This window comes from Pieris brassicae, chromosome 10, assembly GCF_905147105.1.
Source record: "Pieris brassicae chromosome 10, ilPieBrab1.1, whole genome shotgun sequence".
NCBI classification, from domain to species: Eukaryota; Metazoa; Arthropoda; class Insecta; order Lepidoptera; family Pieridae; genus Pieris; species Pieris brassicae.
The window spans coordinates 12,892,449-12,910,181 of NC_059674.1; the positions used below are offsets into that span (position 1 = coordinate 12,892,449).

A 17,733-nucleotide genomic window follows, 5' to 3' on the forward strand; every position below is an offset into this window, starting at 1 on the left:
TATTTTATTTATCGCGTATTTTGTACGATGTAAGTTATTTAATTATTTTTCCATGTAATGTAAACATCTTATCAGTTGTATGCTATTTTATTTGATAAACCAAAGCACAAGTATATTTATTGATACTACGGAAAATTTTGAATTAAGTATTTTATTAATTGATTGGTTATTTAGTTGTACATAAGATGATATCAATTCAGCATGATTAAAAATTTAAAAAAATACATATATGTATTGTTACTCGGGATTTTTATTTTATTTACAAGTGATTTACTCCGGGTGGATACGACGGTGAGCTTCTTACATTTTGTTTGTTTCTCGTTAAAATCCAGCAGGTTATAGCCAAACCTCTGTAATGGCGATATCAAAAATCTAAACTTACCACTTTCATGGGTGAACACGGCCTGACAAACAGAACATGGCCACATTCGAAGACCACTAGTCAATTGTGTTTCCGGGTGACAGGCGAGGTGCTTCCGTAACGACCCTTCATTGACGTAATGTTTTCCACACACGGGACACGGATGGTTTGCAGTCCGCCGCTTCGCTACATAAGGATCAATAGGTTTAGCTTGCGCTGGGTACGGTGATGTGGCAGGTGGGCCTACCATAACACCAGGACAGGAGAGGTTAGTGGGTTAGGAGGGAGAAAAAGAAAACAAACCAGTTAGTCTCCATGTTAAAACATTTGACTGGACGACTGCGGTTCGTGAAACTTTAGTGACATTATATATATATATATATATATATATCTTAATTGTTGATTCAAAGCTTTACGGAAACGCAAACGTCAAACTTACTCTAATAAATAAACAATAAAACAATCGACGAAGAATGTTGAAATCTTCAGCTATAAGATAAACAAAACATGTTATGACAACGAACGGTACGCCATCCGAAGAATCGTCTAAAACAAGAAATGTTTGCAAAACATCCAACCCCTCTAATAAAGACGAAACAATAACAGAGATGCTACAAATGGCGTGCCTCTTAAAACTAAAACTAATAATCTATGGGAACGATACGTTTCTGGTGTGATTTTTAACCAACACCCCTCATGGCTTTGTGCCAGTTGGAAGCTTTTTCGTATCATTGTAAAACGGTAACCATATATTTTATTCAAGACAGTAAAAGAATAGATAGCGATTTAACAAACTTCCAGCGGCTCAACTTACAAGCTAATAAATCTCTTCCGTGGGAGCGAAGTTAAACATTCTAAATTCAAATTCTAAAAATTGACATTCGCTTCTAAATTCAAGTTTTAATGTCATTCACACGACGAAAGAGATCGCTTATTCTAACTTAATTAACGAGAAATGTAATCTATGGTCATAGATGACATTCCTTCTGGCGCGGAATAAAAATGGCGTCCAGAAACTTACTGGCAACGCCGCTTGCGTTGGGGTCCTTGTGTGTGTTCTTCATGTGTTCTACTAGGGCTTCGCCCCCGAATACCACTTTTTGGCATATAGGGCATGGGGTGGCTGTAGCGCCTCCTATCATGAGCGCCGCATGTTGCTGCAAAACACCAAGGTGCAGCTGAAGCTCCTGTTCCACCGGGATGGCGTGGGCATAGTGGAAAGATTAGCAACATCGTAATAACAAATAAATACTGTCGAAATTGAATTTTGAAATTAGAATAATGCATAAATTAAACATAACTGCCAAAGGGAATTTTGTATTTAGAACGAGAATTTTGTGGAAATAAAGTAGCCAATCATGATAACGTTGAAAGAAAATAATTTAAATAAAAACGATATTAGCCAAAACTAGTTAAGCATATGCCTAACAATATTACAAATACATTGTAATTTATATTCTATGATAAACGCTGGAATTATATACATTCTTATAAATAATATTAAATTCTTAAAATAATATAAACGTGTTCCAATCGCTGCACTGTGTTGTCTATAGCTGTAAAAATATCATAAACCGCCGACAACCATCTGTTTGCTTACTGTATAAACTTTTTAACACTGGAGTGAAAATGAATTGGCTATGGGGCCTCAAAAATTATGCGTACTTTGCATATACCTGAATAAAGGTATTGAGAGAAATTAACTGTAAATATTACTAGCAAATGCTCGCGACTTTACTTATTATACTAAAAAGTAGTCAAAAATTGTCCAAACTGTCATCTATCGTTAACGAATTATTGGTTTAAACCAAGGATTATATCAATTGTAAGTAGTAAGATTGTTGGTTTGACATATTTTTTTTGAACATGTCATGTTGAACATGTTGAACAGGTATTTTGAGTATTTTTTATTTGGGGGAAAATTATTATTATGAATAAAGATATTATTTTGTAGATTTATCAACTTTAACTTTAACGAAACTTACCTTGGCTGTATGCGTTCGGAGGCTACTTTCCGTAGCGAACCCTTTTCCGCAGATATTACAATGGAACGGCCTATTTTTGGCTCTTTCCACTTGGGCATCATGATTCCGAAGGTGCTGTTGAAGATTTGATAGCTGGATGAAGGCGCGGCCACAGTCTGGTAAGTGGCATTTGTATGGCCTTTCACCTGAAGACAAAATCATAACATAAGTATATTATGTTAAAAAATTATTAAATATATAGTTTTCAATCAATCATATATTAAACGGATTGTTCATGAATGGACCGATATATGCAGTATATAATAATAAATGCAGCACAAAAATATATAGAAAATATTTCTTCAATTACGTTGCAAATGTAACTATATAGTCTAATATAAAAAGCTTGGAGTTATTAATTCCTTTCCTAAAACATGTTTTTTTATTAAATATAAAAAAAAATAGAAACCACTTATATAATTTAAAAGGTAAATGGTAAGAAAGCTGTCAAGCAAGGTGGTGATTGTGGGTCATAGATAATATCGATACTTATAATATTAATTAAAAGTAAAGATTGATTGATTGTGCAGTAAAAACTAGACGAGACTACTTTGGTCTAGATTATACTTTGATGGATTAATTATATATAAACTGCTTAATAAGATAAAACACTTTTAACTGCGTTTAATAATGACAATTTGACAGCGGCGGAGTTTCTTGTCTATTCTCACCGAGTAGAGTGACTTGGTTGATTTGGGAAGTGGTATGTATATACCACATCAACCCAATCAACCAAATATTAGAATTTTTTTTTTTAATGATGTTAATGTCAAACAAGTAGGTTATAGCAAATGGTGTGAATGACGCAGGAGTACTCTCTTTTCTAAGATTGTTTTAGAAAAAAATTGTACTGTATTAGCCAAAATAGTTGAAAATGTTAAGGCATATAAAAATATTTGTTATATGACATTGATTACATACTTTCTAAAAAAATTGAAATATAACTTGCCAACAGATGTCGCCACGAATACAGAATTAGGCAAAATATAATATAAATTAAAAAAAATATAAAATATAAATTTTTAACAAGGTTGATAATTTATATTTTTATATTACAAGAAATATTTTGATAAAAATAATTTGCAATCATTAATCACTAAATCATATAATTTTTTTATGTGTTATATAACTCGTAACAGAAAACTATAGTTACAACATATATTAACATATATTAAAACTTACCAGTTCTATGGAAAGTCTTATTTAGTGACACTAATTCAAGATTGGTGATGTATCGCACCTACGAAGTACGCGGGCACGTCATCAACCATTGACCCAGCTCAGCTCAAATAAATTTACGCTCGTTCACGGTCAGTTTTGCGACCTAACCCAACTTTATTTTTAAATTAACGACAAATACTTCCTATATGAAGTTTAAAATTTAAATTTAGAACGCTTCCGTATGGGTCAACGGTCATGAACACGTGACGTTCAGACTGACCCTGTTCCAATTTAAAATTTCTTTTGGTCCAAAAAGACAATGAAACTTTTCTGACGATTCATCATTGCTATAACAGTTTACTCGGTTTAAAGTATTACAGTAGAATCGTTTTTTGTAATCTGTGTCATTGTATGGTAACGTTCGTTCACCGAATAACCCGAAAAATTAACCACGACCTAACCCAAGATGACCGCAGTTCCATTTTTAAAATAAAACCATAATAAAACCAACGCATACTTTTAGCCTGTACTGCAAGCAAATGCATAGGTCAACGAACGCACGCACACATACTCGTTGACACGCGCAACACAGCCATACGTAGCGTATCCCTACATGCCTGTCGTTTGAATGTGTTAGTGTTTTTGCATGTTTGTGAAGAATGCGTGCACACATGGACCCATAAAGAAAGATATTGTAGAATTATTTCCTACTATAGATGCAATAAGATATATTGGTGGTAGAATTATATAGTTTATCGCGCTAACGGTCGATTGCTATATTTATTGGCGATAAATGGAACGTCGTATCTCTCGCTTCGAATGCATTCGAAATTTAAATGTTTAAATTTTTCTCATATTTCAGTATTTGAATTAGTTTAGATTTGGAACATTAAATTTATGGACCAATTATATTTCAATAACTTGTATTTTTTTAAACGTCGCACATTCATTATAGTTTGTACACATTCTAATGCAACTGTAATATGACAATGAGTTATCCTTGAGTGGCCGTGTTTGCGTTCTAAATGTCAGGTAAAGATCACTTATAAAAAAGAAAATTAAATACAGTATTTACATAGAAACTCCTTGAGTAAAGTCAAAACACTTCATAAATCTAACGGCGAAGCTAAAGAGGTTCTAAGAGACCAAGCAGAAACTAGAAAGTATGAATAATAGGTAACCCACTTTCAAAAAACTCGTATATTTCAACATAAATATATAATCTATTGAATGCTTAGTAAATTTTGTCTTTTTAAATTAATTTTATGTAAAGTATATATTTATTATGATACCTTTATTGTAGTAATGTATTTACTATAAATATTATATATTAATTATATGAGTAATATTATTGAATTACAAAAACGGAATTTTAAGCTTCATAGATAGAAGCTTGTGGCAGTCTAATCATAATTATTACAGAGGATAAATAAAAAAATGTGTTTAAATACATTACAGCATTAATACATGTTATAGTATCATATAGTGCGTATATGTTTTGAAAAATTCATATAAGAACGCATTTTCTCACATTCAATGAGAAAGTTCCTCATTAAGGTAGAATTTCAAAAATCGAACCTCATCTAAAACTTCCCGCGCACAGATTAAATCTTGTCTATGGGCAAATATTTCTTCCGGGTTCACCGTTCTCTATACTATTGTAGCCGACCAACCATTTTTCAAGCCATACAACCTACGCGTAAAAGTCACCACTCTAATAAGAACCCTCGCAATTTCTAATAATCCTTTTAGCCCTTTAAGCGCGCGCTGGTTTGAGAGCGCCGTGGCTCACCGTAGAATGGTCGGTTGTCTATGGTTATTTTTGTTATTTCTCTATGAATAAATGTAAAGGGAAAGGCGTTTGCCTTAGCACAGTTTGTCAGATGTTGCCAAAGGATGCTATTCGGTTAGATTGTACATTTTATCGATTTTAATTTACTAATATATTTTATTGGAGCAATATCTTTTATGGTAATTTAGTACAACTTAATACTGAAACAACATATTTAGAAACTACTTGTCATAATGTTAAACTGCAGCTGTAGGCGGTTACTAATAATGTTGTACCTACTACTTATTTATATTATTAAAAAAACATGTCTCTTTGTAAAAGTTCTTTATGAAAAAATTCTATCATTAAAAATACAGGAAACAATAGTATCTAAGTCGCGACGGCTAAAGCCTACGCATTCGATTTACATACAAAAGTACTTTCCTAATGCAACCCGGCCTGCGTAGGATTCAAATTCTTCATCCAACATTACTCTTGTGCTAAGGGTTAGTTGTCTATGAAATTTTTTAAAAAACAACGACATCTTTGTAGTTCCATGTTTATCTAGTTAATTTAGAGTTTATATAAAGTATCTAGGCTATAAAGAATAGAAAGCATGTAAGCGATTGTTGTAACTATGCTTGTCAACGAGTATAAATAAAAAAATTATTAAAAAAGTTGGTCAGATTAAATCGATTTTAAAACACGACGCGCCGACAGTGCGCTCGTTACGAATTTATTTTTGAATTTGGAACGCGTCTTACGCGCCATTTCGACGTGTATAACGAATATTTCTTGTATGTTTTCTCATTTAATAAGGCGTATGATTGGGTCTTCAGTTGATTGATAGCTTATGAAGCATGTAGAAAAACAGTTCAGGACTATAACTCTAGTACTGCTTTGTCTGCAAAGGTGTGCAGTGCAAAAGTAATGTGTCATATAAACGAACTGAATAGCAGACAGTACACGTTTGAAATTGCGTTTATAAAATCCCAGATTTATATACTGTCTCTCAATCCATAAATCTCTTATAGAGAAACATTTTCCATGCAATAAAATTCGCAAGCTGAATTCAATAAAAATTCGTTAATGTCGTTCGAAATTCGAATACAACAAAATGGCGGCGTGCGTCAATACTCTATGCCCGCCCGACGCAGGTGGAATACTATTATATTTTTTTCCCCCCGGGGTGGGGGATAGTTAGGGATGCGTGTCCCCTCCCACGTGGGGTGCGGGCGGCGTCCAATAATTTAAATTTCGAAGCGCATTAATATGGAATTAATTTTATGCGTTTCGATATTGGCTGATGTAAATTGTTAGTGTGCGTATAGTGGTCAGTTTCATGCATACAGATTTAAATTGAAGCTGAAAATCTTATTAAATACTATGTAAATTAAAAAATAAATAACGCTGCATATAAAACACTTCCTGTCATTGGAGACACAAAAATTACGATTGTTGAAGGAAGAGCAAGAGAAAGTTTTACATATTTTGTCTGTGATATACCAAGCTAACGTAAGCTATGGAATTTGTCTATGATTTGACTTTGCAACACTAGTATAGCAGGACTAATTGTAGTCCTTTTCCATATGTTTCCATAAGCTACTTTCCTAATCTCGATAAATACTTATTCCGTTACATCCATCTTCAAACAACCGAAAATTACGCCATTATAACTCGATAAAAGTACGAAAAGAGAACTTTTTGCAAGAAATCGCAACGATAAAAGTAAGGAGAAGTTTTATCTCGAATGGATTCCACTGGTTTTTTCCTGTTAAACTTTTTTTTTAATTTTCACCGCAGTGCTATCTCGCGAATGCTTCAGTGGTCAAATAAAAACTTAAGAAGTGTTCTGAGACTAGGGAATGAAGTGGAGACTTCGTTACTTTTGATTGAGTAGGCGTTGGTTTCTGTGTCTGATAATAAAAAAATATAAAAGATCTTCTTAATAGGAAATACACTATCACTGAAAAATATAACTTTTCATTTTAATTATATTATATACTTATTATATGGCGTGCCATTTGTTTCATGTATCATTGAATAGAAAATAATAATTCATTAGACTTTGCTTAGGAAAGCTCTATTACCATCTATACCAAGGAAGTAGGTACAGCATTTCCAAACAACAACAGGTTGCAGGGGTTATGTGGGATTCGACTTGCTCCAGAATCGCTACTCAGAGACTAGGTGGGCAATACCCACTAAAACCACCTCCAGTAGTACTCCACTGCCGCATTACAGAGGCTCCGAGGTCGCTCCCTCGTATCTACCGGGGCCTCAACGGTATAACTATTATGCTCGAAACCTCCAGTGTGGTACACACTACATAAGAGTTAGGAGAGTTCTAAATTCCTAATAAGATTCTGAAACGAAACTTAAAGTCTGGTTTTTGAATCTTATCCTTAGACACTATGCTTTGCGAACGTCGTAATTAAATAAAGTCCTCTCTATATCTTTCCTGTTTTCAACAGTCAAGTTAAGAAAGATAGCCAGCGAACTCCTGAAAAGGGTACACGTTCCTTAGTAAAAAGATTGCAACGGGCGCGAGGGAGTTTCGACAAGAAAAATGTAAAAAGAAAAGTGTTAGTTTTCTTCGAAGTTGGTCCGTCTGTGTGCTAGGGTTACCGCTAATGATGTTTGCTTTTTTACCTTTTTTAATCTTAAAGTTTGAAATGGAATGTAATACTATAAAGCACTTCAACGTTCTTACGTTTAGTTCGCGTTTGAAACTATGGCATACAATCTAACAAAACATTTTTATTAATAGGCCTTAATTTTTTAGGTTAGGTTAGTGTGTTGAATTAAAAAGAGCTATAATAAAAATAAATTAAATTCCGAATAACGGTTTTATAAAGATAATTAAAATACCTTTTCGGTTCGTAACATGTATTCGACATAAGCTTAATTATATTTTCTACATGCATATAAATACACAACATCCATACTATATCATTTAAGGAAACAAAGAATGAATAATACGGAGAAGTTAAAACCACTATTATTGTCCTAAGCCTTGTATCTTTCTTCTTTATTATATCTAGTTGTATGTTTGACCTGATAATATATTTTGTATTGTATTGTCGACTTTGCTAACGGTCTGCTGTCATGTTTTGCTTTGTATCAGTTTTGTTTCCTAAATAAATTAATATACAACATAAATAATAAATAATTTTCTGTTTTGCCAACCTTAGTGAAAGATCGTGTGAACAGAGGAAGGTTGGCGTAGTTCAGCGGCTATTTTTATTCATTTCGAGACGGTTTAAATTTAAAAGCGCTTTACATCCACTTAGGGATTAAAATTTATATTTAGATTTTATTTGCAATTCTCGCTTATATTTTCAACAATTTTAGAATATTAGTGTCCAGACACATATCTCGTATAGAAGAAATTAATGTTACTTACTTATTTGACTATTATCGATTATTGACTCATAAACCCTAAGGCTTTTACAATTTTTAATAATATTATTACTATTGCTTTTCCAAGATTTTAGATTAGTTTTGTTTTAGTTCGTATAACTAGTGTTACACGTAAAGATTTTTTCATGCTTCTTGTATTTGTTTGTTATCTATTTATTTTTTCATACTAGGGTGTCCTGGAAGAAATCGCTTGTTAGCGATAAGTCCACCCGTTAGGTAGATTAACTTTGGGTTTTCTTTCAAGTGTAATCATGTCAGCGCGTCAACTAAATAAAGGAAACATCAAAACTTACATGAAAAATTAATCTTAAAATCTTGTATGGACCGTCGCAACGCACTTTTAAAAAAAGAACTGTCTCAAACTCAAGCTATTATGACAAAATATGTTGATGACCGTTAGAGTTACTATAACAAAGGGTTATTATAAATTAACCCTAACGTTAACCCTTACCTGAGGGTCCGGTTGTCAATCTGTATTAGTTTTAGTTCACAATGCGTTTTTAATTATTATTTTTGTTTCGTTTGAATTTGGAACGCGTTTGTTTTAATAATACTGTCATAGATTTTTTTAATGAACTACAATATTATTAATAGTAGCAATTTATTATTATATGTTATATTTGCAGTAATATCCTGATATATGGATCGATCGATTAATAGCTCTATTATCATATAGTTACGACTTCCATGTTTACAGTACACACCTATCTATTTACGAGAGAGAGAGAAAAAAATCTTTAAAGGCGAGCCACTGGCTGATTGGAACGATTACAAAGTTAAAAGGGACCAGAAGTTATAAATTGATTGAATAAAGTAAACTGTTTGTCTAGACGTTACCTGTAGGTTGGCATACATTAGAATACATGAATAATTATTATTCCTTCAGTGGGACTCTATAATTTGTACGCACAAACAAATGACCTGTATTGCAAGGATGCATTAAAAGCAATATTTGCATAGGTACTACCTATAAGAAAGAGTTGAGTCCAAAGTGAATGAAAAGAATTGGAACTCGCTTCGTAGGATTGTGGAACTTACTCCAGGTAAACCAATGGCTCTAGGATTCGGTGGAATTAGCATACCACAGTCAACGAAGTTCCCAATAATTTTCTACTGAGACAGAGACTGAGACTTCAATACACATAATAGGTTTATTTATTGTTTAATAATAATAAATGAAGTGAATTTTCTTCATTTATTATTATTTTTAAATTCTCAAAACTCAATTTTTGCTGATATATTTAGAAACAATTAGGGTTTGTTATTTTATAAAAAAAATTAAAAAACGAAGTCTGATCTAATTACTTATTTTAATCCAAAAATGTTTTGACAAAAATTCTTCTTGTTTATTCAAATGAGAAGCCAAAACTCTTTTTACACAGACTGACGCTCTTAATATTACTCAAATAAATCGTCAATTTTGACAGATGACAGATAAATAAGAATCCATAAGAAATATAATTAATTCCCTACATATGTTAGCTCATGAAACAAAGTTCGGCAAAGAACGCGTCCTACAATATTAAATTTGTAATCTAATTTCCCTTCGAACACAAAAATACCTTAAAAGATGTAATCTACCCAAAACACCGTTATAAAACATCACTTCTCGCCACAAAAATTATAGTCGGGATAATAATAGTAATAGCGGCATATGCGCAAGCGCCAAATTGAATTCGTCACAATCGGTCACTTTGAAAAAAACTCGGACAAAGGAAGCAGGAAGATGATACCTGCCAAAAATTTGCATAATAATAGTATTGGGCTATTTTAAGGACAGCTGCGCATAACCCTTTAACCCTAAGACAATTTATTTTTTTATTTCGGTCACTATTATAACGGACAGTATTGTTATCAATGTTTTATATTTGGGTGCAGTTTGACATGGGGTGTCTATGGTGTGTGAAGTATTATTTTAATAAATTAGGTTTTATTTAATGAAACCTTTTCATAGACAACAGAAATAGAGGAATATATCACTCGTAGATATTATGACTGGTATTTAGAGCAGTGTTGGCCTAGTGGCTTCAGCGTGGGACGCTCATCCCTGAGGTCGTAGGTTCGATACCCGGCTAAGCACAAATGGAGTTTCTTTCTATGTGCGCATTTAATATTAGCTCGAACGGTGAAGGAAAACATCGTGAGGAAACCGACTTGCCTTAGACCCAAAAAGTCGACGGCGTGCGTCAAGCACAGAAGGCTGATCACCTACCAGCCTATTCGTTTTAAAAAAAATGATCATGAAACAGATACAAAAATCTGAGACCGAGACTTGAAAAGGTTGTAGCGCCATTGATTTTTTTTTTATTAAGAATAATTAAGGGACTCGTGATCGTATAGCTTTTAACACTTGTGAATTGTGAAAATCCTTAAACGTCAAAAAACTGTGATAAAAGAATCCGGCTTATGTATTCATAGTAAATAATAAAGCGATTTTTAGACAAAGTCATAGATATGTCTTAGTTTACAAGTTAGCACCAATTATCACCCCACATTCGAATCACAAATTGAATTTTAATCACCGATTCTTCACTCACAATGCCTCGCTAAGAATGCCAAAAAATAGAAAATGGCTTTTCTTCGATCAGGGTGGCGAGCAATTATCTCAAGTGTCTTTTGAGTTTAAATTAAGTGAAAAAACTTGAACGTTTTTCTTTCGATATCTCGATCTTTGAATTCAGAAGTTGAAAACGATTGTTAGATTTATTTTAATTAATTCACTTTGCACAGTTAAGTTCGGGATTGCTTTAAACTTTTATATTTATTAAAATCTATGGACTTCAATGCTTTTTTCTATTCTTTATGTTTCGTAGACTTCGCTAAATAATCAATTAAAAACTTAAAAATTCTCTAGCGATATAATAAAGATAGTATCAATTTATTTAAGGCGTGGCCGGCTAGATCGGAAGGTATTTACAGTTAACCCTTCCCACTAACAAAGGTCAGAAATGCCCGCACGCAACGAAAACCAGGCGTTATACATCTATTTTTGCTAAAAACCAGTTGTGCGGTATTGCACGGTCCCGTTACTTCTGATGCAACTTTTGATGTCTATAATATAATGGTACATCTGATTTAAGCTCTATGAAACTAGTGAATTGGCTTGAATACGCTGAAATCAATCAAATTTTTAAATGTTCGATATTTGAATTCTATTCTTTTTAGCCACAGGCTAAATTCTATTTTTAATTCAGTGTTCTTTTCCAAACTTCTATCTCTTCGTAAAATCTGTCCCAAGCGCGAATCAACTTATATAATTAATAGAATTAGTTATTAATTTATGGTAAAATTAAAAAAAAATTGTGACACAAAAACCGTATTTGCATAAAATGTCCAAACACATTCCCATTGTTAAATAATTAAATTAAAAAAGTAAAGACACGCCATCTTTGTGAGGTAATTAAAGAAACCGTTCCGAGGTAAGTGGCAAGTTAGAGAAAAAACAAAAGGAATTCAAAAATAGAATTGTTTTGTCTTTCGCTTTGTCTACATTTAATTTGGAATACTTTAAGATTTTCTTTTGTTTTTATTAACTTAATTGGGAATAGGTGAAGCATAAACTTACGTTTTAAATGTTACAGTTATATTATATTTTTATCTTTTGGTAGTTGAATTAAATTGATATAAACGACTATAGTTTGTTAGTAAAATGAACTGGTCATTAGGGAATAAAATTACTTGCAAACTGAATCACATCTCAAAATTTTGAGAGATAGATATTTCAGAGATACTTATTTTTAGTATTTTTATCCAGCATTAAAAAAAAATACTTATTTTTAAAGAAAGATATTCCTTAGACGTAGATAATCTACGTTTTATTTAACACCCGTAGATTTTAAATAATAAAAATCTATCTCACTTGGAAAGTAACGGTTTAAATACTTTATTTTGTACAATTTATTGTTTATGTTTAAAAAAGTACACGCACCACACCTGTTACAATCAGATGTTAAGTTGTAAAAAATCAGTGCATCATTGATCGGGGATTTCCGGTTTTTTGGTGATTAACTTTATTGAGGAGATGTAACCAGATGTTACTTTCGGTTATTTCCTAAATTCACTTGCATACATTGTTAAGTGAACATTTATAAGTATAATTTTATAATATGGTTGACGAGAACCTCTTTAAATTGACTACGTACCTAATTTTCACAAGTGTTACCATTTTCTTCAGTATACCAATTTTAGGTATTTTTTTCTCCAATATAAACTTCTTTTAAGTGTATATTTATGTGTAGGAAATCCTACAGTCAGAAACGCTGTAGCAAATATAAGAATTCCAGTATATTGATGTGAAAATACAGATACGAAAAAACAGTGATACTCTTTAAACATAAAAAAATGTTCTTTTTGTAAATATTATCTTTGCGAAATATTTCTATTAAGCGGGAAGCACTAAAGTCTAAAACAGTGCATTTAAATGAAAAGCAGGAAACCTGTTTTTCTGCCATATTGTTTAGCGCTCATTATACCTTGCGATTGTGATGTAAAACCCGCCATCTTTGTTTTGTCGTGAGCGATTTGTTACAGTTAAAAATGGAATGTTTTTTGTTTAAATACTGTATTGTTCTTAGACAGTATGTACGCAAATACGAATGAGTATAACATCTCCTAGTTAGGGCACCTTAGCCTTGGGTTTTATCTATATATTTGAATTGTAGAAAGTGCGAACTTCGTAGGTGTTAGGTTAACAACAACAACTTGGGGAATTCTTATGTTAAGTGAACTATTGTATTGTATGCCTTTTTTTTCACTAAACCCATGACTCTAGAGACCAGTTTTTGGGTTCGATTCAAAAGAAATATCTAATGTTATCACTGTGTAAGATTTTTATAGATTTTTGTCGAATGGAATGCAAGTACCTACATACAAAAAACTATAAGAGGCTCTAGTCGCATGGCATCGGAAGTTTGAATGTAGAATTCGGATTCTATATTTAAAATACTGGTGGTGATTGCTTCGAGCCGTAAATGTTATAAGTACAGCGATTCTACTGTCGAATTACTAGTTACTTTTAAACTACTAAGTTACTCGAAATATCACAAAAGAAACCATCATTAACGTCTTAACGATCAATAGACAGGAAACACGCACCAAATGACGCAATCAAAACCAAAATTACAATAAGTAAAACAAAAGAAGAAAAAAAAATACAATACCGTCATATTAACAAAGAAAACAATTAATTGTAGATATTAATTATAAGCTACTTTGTTTTTATGCGAACCCTTCTGCCATATGGCTGGGGTACTTTCATTTTAAATCTTACCTTAATCTCTTATTGTTGATGTATTGTCTTATTTTTTATAGTAATTTCGAATTGTAAATTTTTTTATTAATGAAACAAAAGACACTTGTTATTTTACAATTTAAAAACAAAAGATATGCACTGTAATATTTACAATTAATTTAATAGTGTACCTTATGGTAGTATTATTCAATTAGTAATTTATAAAGTAGTATCAGTATTATCAAAAAATATTTAACCATTGAATAACATTTACAAAGTATAAAAATATTCCTAAGTAATTACGTCATAAAAGTTGTTTTTGAAGCGGAAGTAATAAAATTCAAAAATCTTTAGCAAGTAAAATTTCATTATAAAACAGACAATTAAAAGTGAGCCCACAGTAAGTCCGATTTAATAACCAATCGAGACACCTCGTGAAAAAAGATGGGACTTCGCCCTCAATATAATTTCCTAATCACTGGCCCGAACGTCCGGTGTTAAAAAACTGAGGCATCTTTTGAGGCTGTCGTCTTGCCTTTGAGAGAAAAAGCGGATATGCCTTTATGTTTGGAAGGTGTATCCGATTTTATAAACCTATCGACCAAAACTGTAACGACCATTAACTAACTGAGAGTCTTTTACCATTAAAACGTTTAAATTCAATTTAAATATGTTTTTTTTTAATTTTAGCGAGTTAAACTGTAAAACGCATCATGTGTAAAACATAAAATGATGTAATCAAAATTGTAAATTCGAATAAAAAAACCTTTTTGAAAATAGAACAACAGTAATAATATTTTTTCGTTACGAAGTTTTTTTATTACGAAGCCATGTCCATATATTTCTTGAGTGTCATGTCAATATTTACTTGGGGAAAAGGCGGCAAAAAATAAATTAGGCGGGAGCTCATTTTAGCTCAAAAATCTTACGACATCTGTGGCCCCGGGTGCTTCACAAGGGGGGCAGAGTGTTTAATCATCTTTTGTCTATGCCTATGGGTATACATTATAGACCATTAAATTACCATTTATGATCAGATTCCTCAGAAATTCGATCGACAATAATTTTAGAAAAACGTTCAGTTTTTGATAACGTATCTTGTATTGTATTTAATTTTATTATAAAAAAGATTTGTTGGTTTAAATAACCATAATAAGCAAAATTAAGTTACAAAATTACCACTACAAATGAAAGAACTCGTGAAAAAATAATTTACATTTAAATAAATCAACAATGAAGAAAACGAAGCTTTTGAAAACAAATTCGTCCATTGGAAGACGTAATTTCCATGATTGGTCCGAGTTCCCTCCCTTATCTTATTGTGATTTTTTTCATGCAGACGCTTCTTTATTCAACCCTCAGAAAGAGGGCATGGTATTGTGCGACGAAGTACACTTGGTACTTAATTTTGGCTGCAGAACTGTTATTTACTTAAAGATTTATGAAAGACATGATGAAATATAAAGGCCTGATTTGTTTTTGTTAAAACATGTTTGATTTTTAATTTATTTTATATGTTTTTGAGAAAATACTGTAGTTTTATTATAAAATAGTTTTCAATAATGCTTTAATTTCCATACATCAAAATTGTTGTGAAAAATTCAATTGTTTTTCGTAAATTACTGTTTCATTCACTAAGAGCTTATTCTAGGTTGATTTTCAAATGAAGGGTCAGAAAAAAAGTATTAAAATCATTTAGTCTATGAACCGAAGCCTATTTCGAGGTGAGATGGAAAAAAGGTTGTTTCGCGTGATCGGTTTTTATTTGATTTGAACAGTGTTTGCTCACAAATTAGCGAGCCTCGGTGCCTCTGAGATTGTGTTCCGTTTTCATTATCTCACCAGTTTCCATTTGACAGTTTACTCGTTTGTAAAGATTAAAAAAAAGCGAATTCTAAATATTAATAGTTATACATTTATGACAATTAATGTGTACAATTGATGATACCTAATAAAATATTGAAGTCGCTGACTACAAATTGGGGATACAGAAGGTCACCTTCATAGAAAGTTATCGCTTCGAATTTCAATTTGTTTATTTTAAAAGTTTCAACTGTATTCCTTTGGTGAAAAATAAAATTTGAAAAAAAAAACTTTTAACTTATTGATAACAGAACACTCAGAAAGAAAAGCAAGGGTTATTATTGAAAAACAAAAGAATGGCGGCCGTCAGTTGTTTTTTAATTAATTTTAAGTGCGCGAATTCTGTCTAGCGATCTTTATAGGTGGATTGTTTTTACAATGAATAATTTAAAATACCAAAATATTTTTGTGTCAAATGAAACAATGAAAACACGAAGTTTCATAATTACGGTAACTATTAGGCCATTCGTGGATATTTTAAATATATGTTATATATCTTCAATGATTAAAATTAATTATTTTAATAATAAGTTCGGAATGCATTTCAACATAAAGCCAGATAATTCAACCAAAAATAAATAACTTGGAACAAGCAACATATGCAAAACAGAAGTATGCAACTCAATTTAATTTCAGACAAAAATGTATGAGTTCAAATTCAGTTTTACAACAAGCTTCGGAGTTAACAATGGATTTGGACAGCAAAAAGTTTGTAATAGTGAAAATTTGACGTAGTTAAATCGTACTGTCAAATTAGACTCCATTAAAAAAAAGTTGAAATGGAATTCCACATTCAAAATTTAAATATTTGAAATAGTGGAATTGGAAACCAAACGCTCGTGTATTATTAATTGATTTGAATAAAATTTTTCCACTTGTTATTTTGTATAGACTGGGTTTATGTTTAAAAGAGGTTTTCGAGACTTAGGTACAGATCTGTCTAGTATCAAATTGAAACAGGAATGAATCACTTCATATCTATTAACCACTTACTTAGTACATACCGACAATTTAAAATGTAACATGATAAAACTTATTACATACATAAGTATGCACGATTTCTTAAAAATCGTTAAACACTTAGTTTCATATAAATCAAAATGGATGCTAGTTTAGTATATAAGAAAAAAATATAACCCTTCTAGATTCCCACTGGGATGGATTTCTTTCACCCGGACAAATTTTTCCATTAAAAATTTTTCAATGATAAGATGGATTACGTGCTTGAGTTACGTAAATTCCCCGAGGGACTAAACTTCATTATCCCCCCATTCTTGGGGTTTGGGGCTTACCATAAGTGTAGGTAAAGGATGAAAAATGGCTGACTTGTAATGCTAAAATTATGCTGTAATTATAAAGTTTAAAATGTCATGAAAATTTATGTTGAAATCTATTATATTACTTCACTTTATCTACACTTATATTATAAAGAGGAAAGATTATAATAGAATATTTACAAAAAGTCTAACACACGATAAGTCTAACTTATCACACATTAACACAAAAGCTATTGAATTATGGTAACTTCTAGATGCTTCGGCCTAGCTTAGATAAAAACTACAAACTACAAAAAGGTACGAAACCTTTCAATAGCGACAGCAAAACTGACGTTTTTATGAATTTGGATGTAGTTCTCTCAATATTCGAAGAGGTTTGAACGTTATACTGGAAAACAGACTACAGGCGCAGATATACACTATATTGTCAGATATATGTCTTTCTTTATATACTACACTGATAAGTTTATCCCTAATTAATGAATATTTGTTGTACATAAATTTTTTTAACTATATTCCAAAGTAGTTTTAAATCGTATGAACGATCATTGAAGACATTTATTTATTTATTAAACTATATAGTGTTTATTATGAAACCAAAAGTAACAAACCGAATTTAAATG

At 31.7% G+C, this 17,733-nt stretch overlaps 1 protein-coding gene across 4 annotated transcripts in view; it reads right to left on the reverse strand.

The window, feature by feature from the left end:
- The window catches only part of LOC123715337 (zinc finger protein 135-like), a 60,909-nt gene that overhangs the window by 5,310 nt on the left and 37,866 nt on the right, over window positions 1-17,733 (reverse strand). For all 4 annotated transcript variants that reach the window (XM_045670307.1, XM_045670306.1, XM_045670305.1 and 1 more), the window contains 3 exons: window positions 2,347-2,531; window positions 1,383-1,548; window positions 383-604 (listed from right to left, as the gene is read on the reverse strand). In XM_045670307.1, coding sequence (XP_045526263.1) covers window positions 383-604; window positions 1,383-1,548; window positions 2,347-2,531 — 573 coding nt within the window. The remainder of the gene's footprint in view (window positions 1-382; window positions 605-1,382; window positions 1,549-2,346; window positions 2,532-17,733) is intronic.